At 36.4% G+C, this 18,708-nt stretch overlaps 1 protein-coding gene across 2 annotated transcripts; it reads left to right on the top strand.

Moving 5' to 3' along the window:
• The first annotated feature begins 1,161 nt into the window (after positions 1–1,161).
• cep55l (centrosomal protein 55 like) lies at positions 1,162–17,163 on the top strand. 2 transcript variants are annotated; one of them, XM_028476280.1, is made up of 12 exons: positions 1,162–1,257; positions 2,507–2,696; positions 2,768–2,875; positions 4,370–4,525; positions 8,819–8,875; positions 10,378–10,516; positions 10,923–11,068; positions 11,964–12,157; positions 13,083–13,206; positions 13,350–13,421; positions 14,026–14,151; positions 15,801–17,163. In XM_028476280.1, the coding sequence occupies exons 2-12, from the start codon at positions 2,508–2,510 to the stop codon at positions 16,011–16,013; spliced, it is 1,524 nt and encodes a 507-aa protein (XP_028332081.1). In that variant the 5' UTR covers positions 1,162–1,257; position 2,507; the 3' UTR covers positions 16,014–17,163. The 2 variants fall into 2 exon arrangements, with proteins under 2 accessions (XP_028332081.1, XP_028332082.1); XM_028476281.1 differs by lacking the exon at positions 1,162–1,257 and having other exon boundaries at positions 1,293–2,696.
• Positions 17,164–18,708: the final 1,545 nt, after the last annotated feature.

Consider the following 18,708-nt stretch of genomic DNA (forward strand, 5'->3'; position numbering starts at 1 on the left):
TTAACACACACTCTTACTCAAAGAAGGGGTAAGACCCGCCAATTAAACATAAGCTAGGTGAATTTGGAAACAGCTGCTGAAGTAAACGTTGACATTTACCACATCTTCACATCTTTATTCACACCCTTCTTATTTGTCAGCATGCCAGGTGCAATGTGTTCATTTAAGGGTGATACTAAAACCCGGAAACATCTGGAACAAGTTATTATTGTACCAGTTGTTAGACCTATACTATCTTTCCCAAGGAGCAAATATTCATTGTTCTCCGGAGTTTTATTGGGCTTTATTTACCAGCGATTAGTTCCTACTGCTCGGAAACACTTGGAAACCATTTTTTTTAATTATTATTTATTTATTTTTGATTGAAATCCAAGTACAAAGGGAGGCCCTACATGTACTGCATAAGACAGAGCTGTACTACACGTACCCCTGATTGGGAACCACTGCTTCAGATGACCAACCAGCTTTTTTTTATGAACAGGAGCATTACTTGGCTTTACTTGGACCATCCAGGTTTAAAAAAGCCATTGAAGAAGCAGAGATCCTAGGTTCCCAAAGTGGGGTATGGGTACCCCTCGGGGTACTTGAACACATTGCAGGGGGTACTTGGAAACACTGATGAATCTATTTCCAACATGCTGAGTCATGTTTAAGCCTATTTCAGACACTGTATACCATATTCAGATTAGAGGAGAGCATTTATACCTGAAGAATGTAATCTCAAATGGAAAGAAATCAGTTTATGTGCTGCCATCATGCTTTGTCTTATCCTTTTACATGAAATGTGCTATATACATAAAGTTTTTCTTTTTTTTTTTTTTTCTCTCTCTCTTTTTTAACGTTTGGCCTGTAAGTTTGTATTTGAAACGCAAATAAAAATTTAGGAAACACAATCAAAACTTCTACAATCAAAAATATACTAAATAATAAAAAGAACAGACAAACAATTTTTATTTTTTATTTATTTTATTTTTGTTTATCTTTTTGATATTTATATTTGCTTAATTCGGGGCATTTTTGCACATCCAGTATTGATTCTTTTTTTTTTTTTTTTTTCTTTTTTCTTTTAATGTAAGGCCGGTAGTTTGTGACTTGGTTGTTGTGTGCGTTTCAATAAATAAAAAAAATTACCATTGGGCGGATGTGACGTCACCGCGCTGTAATTCAAACTTCAGGAAACGAAAGCGCTGTTTGGTCGTTATTCATTACAGGGCTGCAGTGCCTCCAAAGTGGTTGTTTTCACCGTGCCGCGTCAGTGTAAGTATTTATTATTATTTTGTATATATCAATCCATCTAGTTAACATATGTTTCAAACTGGAGCGTAGTCAGTTAGCTAACAAAGTGTAAATGTGTGTTTTATGTTTAAACTTGTACACTGACTGACTGACAGGAGCTGTAGGCGTTTAAAAGCATAGCGTTAAGACTTTGGCATCCTTTTTTTTATTTATTTTGCACACTTAATAAACATTGTCTGTGGTCAGATGTGATGTTGAGAAAACGTCAGGTGAAATTTTCATTATTCTACTCGTAATCTTAAATTAATTAATGCCAAAACTAAATTATTTTTAAAAGTTAGTTTTTCTAACGGAGACAATGACATTTTTGTCAATCGACTTTACTTAAGCGTGTTTCCTTTTTCTTGATATACAGTTGTTTCTTCATTGGCCAGTTTGGGTGACGTGATAGGTCACGTTATTAAGACGCTACGTAGTTGTACTTGTGTTTGCTATTAATACGTAAATTCCTAAACTACGTTATGGACCTGTTACGTATTTATGAATTGTTGTGATATTCATACGTAAACTATGTTAAGGACTAACTAACCATAACCTTCTTCAGTGGATTTGAACTTCTTGCACGAAATGGTCACATGACTTCCGGAACGTCATAGGCCACGTACGGATAGCCACTTCGTTTAATATATTATTTGAATTAACTTTCATTTAAAATATATATATATATATAAATAGTGATTTAATACATTACTTCTTAAATTACTACATTTTAATTGTTTAAAACACCTAATTACTTACACTTTACTTTATGCCACCATGATTACAATCCACGTATAATATTTATGTTTGTGTATGTATATATGTTTTAAGTTTGTATTCCCTTTTTGATCTTCAATTAATGTTTTGTTCAATATTTTCATTGGTCTTTTCATATTAATTTTTTGTGTAAATTGTTTATATATTAGTTTATCTCATATATATAAAATTTGAATTGTGCATTTTGCATCATGAAGTGATTTGGATTCGTTTCCTGGACGTAATATTGCGATACATTGCGAATCAATTTTTTTTTTTTTTCAACACCCCTGCTATTTATCATTATTGATTTTTATTTTTTTTATGTCATCCCTTTTCATCCCTTCAAATTAATACAAATCTTCATGAGTAATTTTAATTTATGATTATTTTTTTCCCCCCTATAAACACACTGACTGACTGACTGACTGACACACTTTGATGTCATTGTCTTTGGCTGGTTTAAACCGAGAAGCATGACATCTAAAGGAGCCAAAGAAACCATTGTCTCCAAGCTGGGCTTCAAATCCAGCAGCTCGGCCTCCAAGGCTGAAGCGGAGCTGGACAAAGTGAGGAAAGAGAACGCTCACCTGAGGAAAAAGATGGAAGATCTGGCCAAACGCCACAATAAACCACCCGACTCGGATAAAAGCAAGCTGCTGGAGGTACGGGGGTTTGTCAGGACTCAATCTGCGTACTAATAGCGTTTTAATAAGAATCTCGTTTAATGTTTCAGAGGATTGTTTACCTGGATACGCTACGAGAAAGAAACAATCAGCAGTTACTCGTGAAAGAGCAAGAACTGGAGACTCTGAAACAGCTGCTGACAGCCCAAGGAGGAGAGGTAAACATATACCGTAAATATATATCAAACGTATATCCATCAGACCCTAACCTGTAAGCATGGATGTATATACACAGTGGGACAGCCTGAGTCAATTACATTTTTCAGTGACTATTACATATTCTATTACCCATTTTCAATTACAATTACAGTAAATAGTACCAATATTTTCCAATTACAATTCCATTACAATTATTTTTTTATCTGCAGAAAGTCACTTACAATTATGTTCTCAATTACTAAAGTTCAATTACAATTAATCACACTGAAATACTGAGCCTGAAATAAATAACCTACTAAAAATTAACCTTCCTCTTGTGTTAGTTTATTGTTAGCATCTCTTATGATAACGGTTCATAAATCAGCTGTAAAATACACTAAAAACAAATATATATCATCTAATGTATTTACTATCTATTGCTTACCTTGTTAGGCTTCCTAATAAATGAAAATATAGGTTTTAATATTTTATGGTGTGGGCGTCTGAGCCTTTTTTGTGACAGTATACCCCTTGATGTGTATTTTTTTTAAATGTTAAAATGTGGTAACGCTTGATATGAAACACATTTTAATAACTGTTAACTATATATGTGTAACATGCTTCCCCAGTTTTGCGTGAAAATATAATTGACAATTTTTATAGAATTTTCAGTCAATTATCCAAACTAATTTACAGATTAAAAAAAAAAAAAAAATTACAATTTATGATTGCGCCATTATTGTAATTGATTATCAATTACACAATAACAATTCTAATTGACCCTGGCCTGAGCCCATTGCAGATATTATTTTTAGCTGCAGTTTTGTGGCTATTCCTGAACCTTGGGAGAGTTGCTGCACCTTTGGCATTGTGTTCTTAGCATATGTTATGCTAGAAGCAGAGAACTGTCAGAATAAAGACTAAATGGTGTTGGAATTTCAATGAAGTATGCTGAAAAAATAATAATTTAAGGGAAATGGCTTCAAGCCCATCTTTGACAGCAGCTGAGCAAAGTGAAGTTAAGGCGTCTGACAGAAGCTGCATTTTAACACGTGTGCTTTTCACTTGACATTTACAAATGAGCTCTCTCTCTCTCTCTCTCTCTCTCTCTCTCTGTGCAGAGTATGTGAATGCATTAGCATTTATAACTTATTTCTGTTTATGACAAAGCTAGAGGAAACTGTGCAATCTGATTGATTCATCTTGTGCATAATCTCTCCAAAGTTGTTGGAGAGATTGTTTTTTTCTATTTTTCGACACGAAGATTGGAAACGGTTTAAACTTAGAAAGTTGTTTTTCCCAAGAAACGCGCATCACACTTTTTTTTTTTTTTTCTTCCTTTCTATTTTTCCCCTTCCTCTCAAGCTGTCATTAGGAAAAGTGTTGAAATCAGAGCTGCCAAGTGGGCACGACGGTGCACCATTCGTCTGTGGAGGATAATTGCAGAGAAAGTCGTGAAAGCTCATTGTCTCTTTCTTGAAGATGAGGTCATAGTGTCTGAACGTGTGTTTCAGGTGGTGGTGTCGCTGCAGGCTCAGCTGGAGCAGCGGAGGAAAGAGGAAGGGCAGAGGGACGCCATGTTTCAGAACTTGTCACAGGAGACGGAGGATCTGAAAAACAAGCTGGCCTCAGTCTCTGCCCACTGCCAGTCCCTGGAAACGCAGGTGATGGTAGGTTGACCCCGTCGCCCCACTGCTCGTCTCGACCAAATAATGAGTCTGGGAGGAAAATGCCCAAGATAACCTTAGTGTGAAACTGTTTTTCTAAGGATGTAGCTGGTTTCAAATTTAAAATCACAAACTCTGTAGTGGAAATTACTATTTTCTATTATATTAAAGAAGAAGAAAAAAGGATCAACAACAAAGAATTTGCTGTAACCACACATTACAATCATATACCAGTTCAGGGTTACCGTGGATCCTTAAAAAGTCTTAAAAAGCATTAAATTCATAAATCTAAGGCCAAATAAGGTCTTAATTGTCATTAAAATGTCTTAAATCAATGTTTAAAAGTCTTAAATTTTAACACATAAGTATGATTTTATGATTGTAATTAGTCTCACATTTTAAAATGAATGGTAACATTCGTTTTAAATTTTTTTTATAATTGTGGAAATGTTTTGAAAAATCATTCTTTAAAAAAAGTGTGGGAACCCTGTTAAAGCTGCTGTTTTTACTCTTATTTTGCACAAACCACATATTCAGCTAGCATATAGGCTAAGTATGCATGTATGCATTACACACAGTATAGTATTTTTATGAGGGACTGCTTGACTTTTTTTTTTTTTAAAGAGACTTTGTGCAAAATCATTCCCAAAGAGCCACTTCGCTCTTGGCCGCAGGCTGTTATTTTCTTTTACAAGACTGCACTTTGATCCTTTGAGGAGAGCTGGCCGGACTGTACTGGTCATAAGGATTCTTCACAGCCTCTGAAGAGGCAAGTGGGGAATACTTTAGTTGGCAAAAGCATCCGCCCTCCCAAAGCTCCGTTTGTGGAGAAAATCATTTCTTTTTGCGCCATTGTTTATGCATAATGAATCCTACTGCATACAGTCACTACAGTTGTTTTCTTAACTACTTTCCTTCCAAACGCAAGCATATTTTATCGTTTATCGTTTTTCATTATGTAACAAAAACATGAAAAATGAAAAAAAACTTATTTGATGATTGTTTCCAAAACCAAAATGAAAAAAACAGAAAACGCCTTGTTTTTCAAATTCAAGCTCCTTTGCTTCGGTACAGAAAACAAACACCTTTATTCGTTTTCTCCATTCCCGATTGGCCAAAGCACGTGACCCGGAAGTGAAGCGTTACACATTCCGAGATATCTTTAGCTCTGCAACACTTAGGAGTCTCTAAATCCTCCTAAATGTCCGTGAGGAGGTTCTGTGCCCAACACCAGCTAAAGCGAAAAGGAAACGTTTCGGATGCACAGTTGGAAGCAGCGATCTTGTCATGCCGAACTGCCGTTAGCATAGCCGTTAGCGTCGGATGAGAGTACACTTCCGGGTCACAATAAAAAATGATTATTTATATTAAAAAATATACTTTTTTCATATATATATATAAATGTTTTTATTTATACATATATTTAATTTGCTAAATAAAATAAACTTCCACGATTTAGGATGTCTACAAAAAATAAAGTTTGGCACACATGAGAAAAAACTAATATTAATACTAACTTTGAAATGTTTAATGCATACGTATGTAAGTTCCAGCTTGTGCAGCAAAAACACTTGGTAAACAAACCAATCAAGTCAAATTCTCTTATATGGGAACACTTTGGTTTGGATGATGAAAATGTGCAAGAAGTGTTTTGTTTTGAACATACTTGTTTTTAGCGTTTGAATGGTGTTATATACATTTAGAGAATATATTTTACATTGTTGTTTGACCAAAAATTTCAATCATGACGAAAATAATCCTGAGTATTATTTTTTCTAAAATCTAGCAACCCTAATATACAATATAAACCTCTATTTTTAATTCAATAAAGTGTGATCATAACGGCAATTCAGGGTTAAATTTGACGCAAAATTTAATGCATTTATTAACAAATAGCTGCACAATCTGTGACACTTTTAGCATTTTCTCCTCTAAGGGACTGCATGTGTGAGTGAGTTCTGTAGTGTGGCTTGTTTAGGGGAATGTCTGCGTTAAGACTCGCTCAGTGATGCATCTAAATGTGCTTTTCATGCTGTTCTGAGAAATAACGAAAGCAGCGGCTCCTAAAACGAGTATTTTAATACAAAATAAGCTATAAAATGTGTATTTCACAAATGTGGAAAAATTGTACAGGACATTGTTTGGCTGTACGCTATTAATAATATACAGTACTTGTACTATGTGATTCGTGTCATTTTCTATATTACCAAAATAGAAAACTTTACATCTTGAATCTCAATATATTGCCCAGCCCTACTTTCACCTCACAATGCAAAGAAGATTCCCATTGTCTTTCACATTTGACATTTAAAGCCATTTGGTTCGAGCTTGTTATGCATGATTAGAAATAATCTGAGCAGGAAGCCCACCACCCTCTAAAGCCGTTAGTTGGCTTAGCTGAAGGGAAATCGCCTAAATCCATCTGTGAAAGTTGACAAGCCCATGATGTGTGTCAGCTAGAGGTAGAGCTAATGCAGCCTTAGTGCACAGGTGATCATTTAGATGCTGTCTTTGACGATGTCATAATGGTGTTTGCCAGAGCTTAGGTATTGAGTGGGTTTAGAGATGTAGACCAGGGACCGCTGGCTATGGGATGACCGACCTCGCTCAAGGAAATGTTTTCGAGGAACTGGGCAGTGTCTGGAATAGGAGCGCCCTTGCTTGGCTAGGGGTGGGAACCTCTGGGTACCTCACGATACGATACACAGCTCACGATATGATGATCCTGCGATTATCGATATATTGGTCAGAAATCAATCTACGATAATCTATGACAACAAGAAAAGAAAAAAAAAGATTAAGTGAAAAAAAATACAATATTTATTTTATATCTCTGAAAAACAATAAATTGAAAAAGTGTCCTATGAACAGTGACACTATTTTAGTGCAACATTTCTGTAAATAAGTGTCAACATACCAATGTAAAGGAATAAATATCTCTAATAGTGCTTTCTGTAAACAAAAAATAAGGTCTTTCTTACCAGTGACACCATTATAGTGCAATATTCCAGTAAACAATATATTGGTTCCTTTAACAAACAGTGACATTTCTGTGAAGAGGTACCTACACATTTTAGTGAAGAAGCAGAAAAGGTTTTAAAATAATAAAATAAATCTTAAATCCCAAAAAAAAAAAAAAAAGTTTGCATATCGATAATCGATCGTGCGAAAACAAATATCAAGATATCGTCACACTCCTATGCTTGGGTGTGTTTTGTTTTTTGTTTTGCATGCATTATTAAAAAATTGGGATGATGAATAATTTACATCGGCAAGCATTCATGTGATTTTCAAGCCTGTGGCAACCCTGCGGTATTTACTGTCTGCTGAGATTTGTCCCCCGAATCAAGCAGAAAAACTCAATACTTGACCCAAGAAGTCCATCTGTGTCGGTTTTTTTTTTTTTTTTGACTAGAAGCACACTCTACATACTGCAATTAAAGTGCTTTTTTTTTTTTCCTTAATCTTTTTCAAATTGTACAAATGAAATTCCCACAATTCACAACACAGACACGAGAAAACATAACCTTCACCTAAACCAGAGAAAAACTAGCTTTGGCCACCATTTCCTTTTAAATGCAACTGCATCCATAACACTGTGACTATAAGTGGGGCTTGTCTTAAAACGTGCTGCTATTTGTAGACAGCAGCTGTAAAGCTTCCTTTGATTGCTAACAATGTACACTAGGGTTGGGCACTTCACGATACGATACGCGATACAAAGCTCACGATAACAATTATCTCGGGATATGACGATACTGTGATTATTGATATATCGGTCAGAAATCAATCTACGATAATCTATGACATAACAAGGAAAAAAAAAAAAGATTAAGTGAAAAAAATACAATTTTTATTTTATACCTCTGAAAGAGAATAAATTGAAAGTGTCAAATGTAAACGAATAAGTATCTCCAATAGTGCTTTCTGTAAACAAAAAATAGGGTCTTTCTTACCAGTGACACCATTATAGTGCAATATTCCAGTAAACAATTTATTGGTTCCTTCAACAAACAGTCACCAAATTTCTGTGAAGACGTATCTGCACATTTTAGTGAAAAAGCAGAAAAGGTTTTTAAAAAAAATAATCGAGTATCGATCGTGCGAAAAAATATTGCGATATATCGCTGTACCGAGATATCGTCACACTCCTAATGTACACCTGCTATTCCAGAAAGGAGCGTTACATTATAAATAAGTGCGATGAAATGAAGTCGCCATTTCCTCCTGCTTAATCCAACTTGAATGTTTGCTGTAAATATGTGTTCCGTGAACTGTTTTGTTGCCTGTTTTCAGAATGAAAAACAGGCCCCCCCGGCAGACATGTTACTGGTGCAAGATCAGCTGAGAGATGTGAGTCGTGTTTCTTTTTCTATCTTTCTGCACACCTTTAATTTAAATATGTGTATATAATAATCTATATATAATCCAAAGAGAGATACTGACACGCAAATAATTGCATTACATTTTGCAAACATATATAGAAAATGTCTTCAGATTGTGAGGACAGCTTCATTATGAAGGTTACTGTAATACTATTATTGCTTCCATTGAGTCCCACAGCTGTATAGAAAACAAGCACCTCTGTTAACATCCATAAGGCTTTAGTTTTAGGTTTCCCCTGTGTAAGACCATTTGAGAAATGTCCTCTATAAAATGTTCTTAAATCAACTGTTAATGGTGTTATGCAGTGGGCAATAATCTATTTAAAAGCAGTTTACCAACATCTAATATTCTTTATTTTGTCTGTAGGTTTTTAACTCTTTCCACAGTCTGTGGAACTATTAAGTGTTATTATTAAGTGGCTTTGCTCAGGAGACTTGGTTGAAGCCGTATAGCAGACATATTTTGTCACGGAGTGTTGATCCAAATGCAGAGGGAGGCAGGAAGCAGGTGTAGCATTCTTGGAACCAGTCGATGTTTATTCCGAAACTCAAAAACAGGGAAGACTGAGAGCAGGAGACGAAACGCAGCAGCAGAGGAGGAGGTAGTAACGACACAGATCCAGCAATCACACAGTGACGAGATACTCAGCTAAATAGTGAGGGAGGCTTGACATCACTGGGGGGTGGAGCCACGAGCAGGAATAACTAAAACACAAAGACAAAGAGTTAACACAGGAGGCCAGACTCAGAAACAGAATAAACAAAGACAGAAAAACTAAAAGAGAACCACAAGGGCTACAACACAAACGAAAACTAAACAGAACATGGTATATTTAAACTTTAATGACAGTAGGGGCCACAGAAATGTGATTATCTGATCCAAGGGCCACATTATCAACAGTGATGTCAGCATTTAGAATAATGACCATTAATGCAGGAAAGAACAAAGGGGTTTTGTCTGTTTTACCTGATATTTTTGTTAGTGTGTTGTTGTAGTTTTTAGTTGTCCTTTTTGTAAAAATGTGTATGTTTCCTGGGGTCATTTTGTGTGGTGTATATCTTGTCATTTTGTACAGTTTTTTTTTTTTTTTTTTTTTTTTTTATCATTTTGAGTATTTTTCTATAATTTTTTCTGGTATTTTGTAGTCATTTTGTTTCCGCTTTGTCTATTTTTCTGTTATTTTGTTTTTGTGTGGTCTTGTCGTCGTTTGGTTTATTTTTCAACTCATTTTGTGTATTTTCCATATTTTCATATGGTTTCTGGAGCCATTTTGTGTGTGTTTTTCTGTGTATTTTTGTGAGGGTTTTCAAGTCATTGTGTGTAACTATTGTCATTTTGTAAATGTTTGTCATTTTTGTATTTTTTTTTGGTTTTTGTTGTGGCTTTTTTGATTATTTGTGTTGCCAGTTTCCCGTGTCTGCCCTGTAGTTTTGCTGTGTGTCCTGACTTGTTTACTCTCCCATCATCAGGCTCTGGAAAAGAACCAGCAGTGGCATGTGTACGACCAGCAGAGAGAGGCCTACGTGAGCTCAATTCGAGCTCACGTGCACGAGCTGGAGCAGCAGCTGGCCCAGGCCAAAGCAGCAGTTGATTCAGGGGCAGAGAAACGTAGGAGAACTCCACACTTCCTTGCACTCATTATTTTTTAGAAATCTTTAATTTACAGACTTTTTCTGCTGAATTATAATGAAGCTAATTTAGTGTGCTGGCCCATATAGAGAAGTTAAAGTCGGAAGAACAATAAGTTTGATTTAAGCTTTGATAATGTAGCTGCAGCATGAATTATTAAAAGGGACAAAAGTGAGAAAGAATTGGATAATGCACAGAGGTAAAATATTATCACAGACCGTTTGGCTGTTACAATTAATGCCAGGCACTTCCACAAATCACCTGCTAAGAATGTGCCGACTTCTGGAACTCTCACGTAACGACTGCAATGAATATCTTTGATTAGCTCCCCTCGTTTTCAAACCTAAAACTTCTTCTTTCTTTCTTTTTTTTTTTTTCTTTTCAGCTGCTGCCGACTCAGCAGGTCCAGAGAAGGAAACTCAGCTGAGAAGTCATTATGAGCAGCTGCTGTCAGCGGCACAAAACGAGCTGCAGAACCACAAAGAACAGGTCGCCAGAATCCAACAAGAGCTCAGTGTGCAGATTGAACAGGTGGAAACATCATGGTTTCACACATTACCGTTACAGTATAATCAACCAGTTTATCTCACTGTGTGCTGTTTGACAGGTAATTAATGCCTTCACATTGAAAATCACTGATTCCCTTTAGTAAAATGTGCTTCTGCTTGATTTCTAAGTGATGTAAATAAGATAAGTGAGGCACATGTGGCCCTCAGTCTTAATTTTGTGCGGCACCCATAACAATTGATTGTATTTCAAGAAGTTGGAACGAATATAAAGCCCAACATGATGCATAAAAAAACTCCCAAAACACACAAATCGACAGCAGATTGCACAAAGTTGACAAAAATTCACATAAAAAACAAAATGACAACAACCACTTAACAAACAAAATCACTACGAAAACACAAAAAACAACAACACATTACACGATAGCTCCAAATTGTCAACAAAATGACAGGAAAATACAGAAAATGACCCTAAAAACACAAAACTTTACAACATAAATGCAGAAAATGACAGAAAAATACACAAAATTTCAACAAAAAACACAATGACTGCAAAAACACACAAAATGACTAAAAACTGACAAAACCACAAAGACATGCAACAGTTTTTGCCCTGTATTAATGCTCAGATTAATCATTCTAATGCTGACATAAATGTTGATAATGTGGCCCTCTGATCAGATCCGATCACATTTTTGTGGCCCCCGCTGTGACAGAGCTGCCCATCCCTGATGTGGAGGTTAATGCAGGCTCGATAGAAATGCCATATATTTTAATTTGTGGCATATAAGGCTGCATTGAGCATCAACTACCGACAATAGGCAAGCAAACATGTCAGTGGAATGGTTGGAGGAGCTAACTGCTAGCCTGCTCTCATCAATCTCTGGGTCAGAATAGTTTTTGTTCTTTCTTTGCAGACACTGAAGGCTCAGGCGCAGCTGCAGTCCCAGAAGGATCAGGTCAGGAGGCTCCAGGATGAAATGCTGGCGCTGCAGAGGAAGTACGAGGGCAAGAGCAGCGAGCTGTCATCCCTCCTGAGCAAGTACGGGGAGAAGAGTAAAGAACTATCAGACGTGGGGAAACAGCTGCAGGCCGAGCGGCTCGCTAACAGGTAGACCCAGCCAAGCGCTGTCGTCTCCTTCAGAGCTGCTAAAGTACAGCTGCTCTGAGAGGAAGTCGGTAGCTGTGCACTAACAAAGTATTGCTCTTGTTTCACACAACAACAAACAAAGGCAGCAGAGAGCCGTTCCACTGTTGATCTTGCACAGCGAGCCATCTATTTATCTCAGAAGAGAGACGTTAAGAGATCTGTATCAGTGTGCGCTCTCCCTCAAAGCCACAGTGTGTGCTTTAAAGCTGGGATCACAGCTCCTACTGGAGGACAAACCATTCTGTCTCTGCCTCTTCACACCAAAACAATGGGGAGCTCCTGAGTTCACGCCTGTTATATTTTGTATAGAAAAGTGTAGCAGGGTAGGTGTAGCTTAAACCAACACTCAGTGGGTTTGCCCCTAATAAATAAACTGTGTAGTGATAAAAATGAAGATATTTGAGTTGCAGAGCTGCAACTAATGATTGTTTTAATAATCGATTAATCAGTCAATAAATAAATCGATTAATCAGATTTGTTTTAATAAAAGCAGTTAATTTAAAAAGCACACTTAAACCCTGCTGAAGGGTGCTCGCACACACAAACATTTGTGCGCGCACACGCAATAACACTCGTGCGCGCACACACAATAGCACACAAACACTCGTGGTGCGCACATACACAAACACTCGTTGGTCGCACTCACACAATCGTTGGTCGCACACACACACACTCATGGTGCACACACACACAAACACTCATGGTGCGCACAAACAGTCATGCACACACACAAAGCTCTGCCGGCGAATCAAACGACGCAATGAATTAATATTGAAAATTGTTCCCAACGCTTTTAAAAGTCGATTTTTATCGATTTTATTGATTCATTGTTGGTCTTGCTAATATATGTCCCAACAATGTGTGTAATTGTGATTGCTCGGTGCAGACATGCAGTGTGTGAGGAGAGGAAAGTGTCCTCTGACCTCACAGACAGGATGCGTGAGGACCTGGAGAAGCTGGAGGTTCGATTGGACGAGGAGAGGAAGAGATCTGCTGAGCTCCTCTCACAGGTGACACCAAGACTCTTTCCTTCTGTAAATAAAAAAAAAAAAAAACACCAAAATAAATTATTATGTAAATTATTAATCCCATTACATTTATGGCTCTGAATATGTACTAAAATTACCTTGTTTTGTTGGTGTGGCTATTACAGGTGAATATGCTGCAGAAGTCTCTGTTGAACCAAAATGAAGAGCAGAGAAGAATCACAAATCTGGAGCAACAGGTAACATGACTCTCTGTAATAATTATAATTAAACAAAGACTTTTCGTCTACGACCCTGATTCCGAGACTAATTTATGACGAGAACGTAAAACAAAATCTCTGTTCATGATCAAATGACGAGTAAAAACGTGACGTATAAAATGAAGCCGACCTGCCAGTAAAGCTGTATTACAAACATTTACAATGTCTTTATTGTTTTCCTTTTTACCAAGTAATTACTGTATATGAACTCAAATTTAAACTCTCAGGAATGGAGCTTTGTTCTTCTCAGTCATTTGTTCAAATACACGGTGTAAAAAAAAAAAAAAAAGAACTAGTGAGAAGCATGTATTGCACTTTCACTTTATTTACACATGTATGTAAATTTAAAGGAGTGCACAAGGGTTAAATAAAATAAAATAAATACATTAACAAATTAATGGACTTGCACGCCTACTTTCAGCACGAAAATAGGAAAACAAATAACGCTCTAAACAACATGTTCATATTGTCTTAGGAGTCTCTTCTTTCTCTTAAACTGAAATACATTCAAACATCTCTTTATATCGCTATGTAAAGAATTCCACAGTTTAACCCTAACTAACAACTTTTGATTCCTCCTCAGATCCAACTCTCTGCCAAGGACTTTGAGAGCGACAAGATGGATCGTCAGCAGATGCAGCGGCAGCTCCACAAGGTTCTGAAGGAGCTCCGTAAGGCCCGGGATCAGATCACTAAACTGCAGTCTGCTGTGAGTGACGGGAATGACGCGCATCACACAAAACCCTGTTGATTTATTGATTCATATTCAAAATGAAGCAAGAAAAGATATTTAAAGGGATTTATTAGGATGACAACTAATACTGGATAGCAGGGTTGAGTAATCGCGCGATTGTTAATTAATTACAATTATGACATAATTGTAATCGTAATTGAAAGAATCTGATGCGATTATGATTTCTTATTTTTCTGTATTTTTGTTTGAATCACACAAAGTTTACAAAGGGTGGCATACGACACAATTTGACAGATAAAATAATGATGTAAAAAAATGTCTGGACTTTACAAGTCCTCTTTATAAAAAGAAAACTCAGAGAGAAATTTAAAAAAAAAAACAATAAAATTAAATAAACCTGGAAAAACGAGAATATTTCTTTGAGGTTCAAATACCTTTTTTAACATGTAGGTTTCAAAAATATAATAAAAGAAAAGAAAATGTTCCATAGTTTAAAAAATCACCATTACACACAATTACAAACTAGAAAATTTTTATTAACCTAGCATTAGCTTAGCATTAACTAGCATTAGCTTAGCATCAATCTCACGTTAACGTTGGCAATAATGTTAGCAGTAGCCTAGCGTTAGCCTATTATTATTATTATTAGCCTAGTGTTAGCAGTAGCCTAACAATAGCATTAACCTAGCATCAATCTCACGTTAACGTTGGCATTAACGTTAGCAGTAGCCTAGCGTTAGGATTAGCCTATTATTATTATAAAGCTTAGCAGTAACCTAGCATCAGCAATAGCCTAGCATTGGCAGTGACCTAGCATTAGCTAACATTAACCTAGCAATAGCTGAACATTAGCATTAAGTTTAGACAACCTAAACTTATCTTTCTTCTTTGCCACTAAAACCTTTTATCTTCATACTCAGAAGTTCAAAAACATACAATGGGTTATACGCACAGTGACACGTGACGTATTTCTAGGTGAAAATAAGTTTACGCTGTTACCGCTTTCGGACAGTCAAAACAGTGGAGAAGTGAGTCGTCACACTTTTGAAACGTGTTTTTCACAGTTTTGTTTCATTGTGCCTGTTCTACACAATGACATCCAAAATCCAGATACCACTGTGCATCCCTAAGTGTACAGCTTCAGCTAGGTGTAGTATGATTTTATGATTGTAATTGCTCTCGCATTTCAAAATGAATGAATGGTAAGTTTGTTTGTTTTTTTTAAACTGTATAAACAACATGGGGAAAAGGTCAATTTAACTAAAATTTTATTTTTTGTATTTTTGTTGTTTTATGGATTTCTGGCTATTTTTGTAGTCATCTTGAGTTTTTGGAGGGATTTTGATTAATTTAGTCTGTTTTTTTGTGTGTTTTACTGTCATTTTGTGTATTTTTGTGTGTTTACTTTGGGGGCCGCCAGTTACACGTCTGCACTAGACACTAGAAAAATTGCCCTAACCCTTTTCACCGAATTACATTTACTGTAAAGTTGGTCTTAAATTTGCTTTGAAATGGCAATACAAAGGATTAAAAAGTCTTTATTTGACTAAAGCTGTTGGAACCTTGAATTAAAGATATAATTGACTCCAGGCCTGCTAGATAGTTCTAAGTCTGTTTAAAAAAAGAAAAATAATTGCATTTTAATAGTAATTTCTGTTTTCCAGAAGCAGCCAATCACCCGCTTCTCTGAGCCCGGCTCGTACAACATGCATGAGTTTGAGCGCCTCACCATCGGCGACCCCCCCAGCCTGACGTCTCCGTCCAAAGAGAACAACCTGATGGACGAGAGTTTTCTGGAGTGTCCAAAGTGCTTTGCTCCATATCCGACTAGCCGCCACAGGGACCTCCTGGCCCACATCGACTACTGCCAGCTCTAAGCCCACATTTTAGAAAACTGACCTTGACACCGGAGGAACGCTCCAGTATGAATCACTGGTTTCACCAGCGTTATGCTAACGCTAACTGTTGTATTTTTAAATCACTGCTACCTTCCATAACCATTCATTTAACTGCTGCTGTGTTGATTAGTTGATCGATCATGTATATCAACTAACAATGAAGCAGATTCTACCTTTTCTTAGAATAATAGTGCGTTTTATTTGAATAGAGGAAAATCTTTTTTTTTTTTTTTTTTAATGTGTATTAACCATTTTCATCACTCCAATACAGGTGTCACATGATGTTTTGTTTCAGACCAAAGTTTTGATATTTTCGTTTTTTTTGGGGATGATTTTTTAAAATATTTATTCATGTTATTTTTATCTTTTGGAATTGAATTGAGATTTGTGTGTTTGGTTGCAGTATTTATTGGTTTTGTGGGTTCTCCATGTTTTCCTTATTTTAGGGTTTATCATCATTTGGTGGTTTTTATGGCTGACGTTGGCAGATAGAGCATTTTAATTCTTACGAGTTTAGAAACCAGCCCATTTGTCCCTTTTCATGTTCTAATAGCTCAGTTTGTGCTCCTCAGCATGTGTATTAGTGACATTTTTGTGCTATTTCCTTGGAAAAATGATTACCCACAATCCTGTGTTGCACTTTTTTGACAACATTGGTGTGAAGGACAAAAACTAGGACACGTTTAGCTGTGGTTCTAAATTCTAGGGACTTGAATTTTATTTATAGGCAATTAAAACTCCTGTGTCTAATGGGAATCCTCACCAATCACACACGTTTGCAGTTTGTCCGTGTTTTCCTCTCTGTTCGCAGCTTGACTTCTCAAGCCTCACATTCCTGTAAATCTGGAATGAGATTGCGTGAGTTAATTCCCTGTACTAAACTATTTAGGGGCAGGATTAGCAAAGGTCCTCCTGGAGGCAGGAGGAGAACAGGGTTAAGGTGTCTTTATTCCTGCTAACTGCTGCCAATGTGACTCCATAGACTGCGGACGGACTGCACTAGACATTGCATGTTATGCACTGAAGAGTTGTACCATGTCTCCCTCTGTTATCATGTTTAAAAGCTTTTATTCTAATCATGTGCTTTGGCTGTACTCAAACAAAATGTGAAATAAAACTAAAACTTCCATCCAGCGTTTTTGATTTTATTTCAAATGCAGCGGCAATGTTTCTGACAATTAAAAAAAAAAATGTTAATTTTCAAAAACAACGCAAATTGTACAAAAACATGCTTGTGAAGCCTGCACATTTTCAAAGGAAAGTATAAAGTTATGACACTATTCCTTTATATCTAGTACTATTCATATAATCTTTTTATAATATACACCTATTTACACTATAAATATACATTATATATACACAATTCATGTATATCTACAGTATATCCCAGGTTCCCAAAGAGGGGTACCCAGACAAACACTCGTGGTGCGCACAAACACAAACTCTCCTTGTACGCACGCACACAAACACTCGTGGTGCGCGCAGACACACAAACACTCGTGGTGCGCGCAGACACACAAACACATGGTACGCGCGAGCCATCAAGCGTTGCCACACATTACACATTAGCCCACCACCCATGGTTACAGATTATTATTTTGTTTTTTTATTTATTTTTTTATATTATATATTGTTCCTCAACAGGATAGGTTAAATTCAGAGACACATTTCACTGTGGGGCTACATTGCATGTGACATCACATCAGTGGTTCCCAACTTTTCTGGGTTGTGACCACATTTTAAGATCACACATTTTTTTAGACTTTTTTTTTTTCTTTTTACAATTATCTTTTGATAATGTTTGTTGTTGCCAGGATTAGTGCACAAAGTGATGCGTCAGTTCAGATATTTTTACCGCATTTTATTTGAACTAGATTTATATAAATCAACAAATATTCCTTATAGACTGTTTTTTTATATATCAGGAGAAGTAGTTATTTCTACTGAATCAATAAGTGCCAATGATGTTGAGCGGTATCTCCTAAATCCATATTGACATTCGGTGAGTAAAACTGATGGTTGTAATCTTGTTTTGTAGTTATTTCCCCAAACGTCTGCACAGTATATGAGATATAATAATACTATTGAATAATGAAGTGTGTATATAATATTAATATAATTTAAAACATGTCTTACGCTGTTGAGTGTAGCTATACTTTTTGAAATATTTATTATGCGGTTGCCAATTCATTTGGTTGTCTAGGTAGTAAAACACCGAGAAATTTGGCTTGCCACAAAAAACTTTGCCTATTTAGCTGATGCTTTATTCTGGAAGATTTAGTTTAAAAGCTGATGGGACTCACTAAAAAAAGAAAGTTTGGATCAGTGAAGTCAATATGGCTCATAAGCAATAAAGACAAAAAAAAAGCCAAATTTAATTTGATTTAATTTAAGCAGAGTGGGAATGTGCCAAACGTCAAGGTGTTGAGGAGAAATCGAACAGAGCAAACGATACTGGAGAAAACGCCAATCCTGGTTGAACTTTCTGGACTGAAGATGTGAATCAATTGAGACAAAGAAAGAGAAGAAAAGTGTTGGTTCAGCTGCACTGGAGTTGCTTTGGACGTCAAGAAATAGCCAAAATAAGGACTCCGACCTATGAAATCCAAAATGTTAGCGTTGTTAAAAAAAATTCAATGCCCACAGTGTAATAAGCCTTGTACTGTATGTTGTA

This window comes from Gouania willdenowi, chromosome 19 (assembly GCF_900634775.1).
Source record: "Gouania willdenowi chromosome 19, fGouWil2.1, whole genome shotgun sequence".
In the NCBI taxonomy this organism is placed as follows: Eukaryota; Metazoa; Chordata; class Actinopteri; order Blenniiformes; family Gobiesocidae; genus Gouania; species Gouania willdenowi.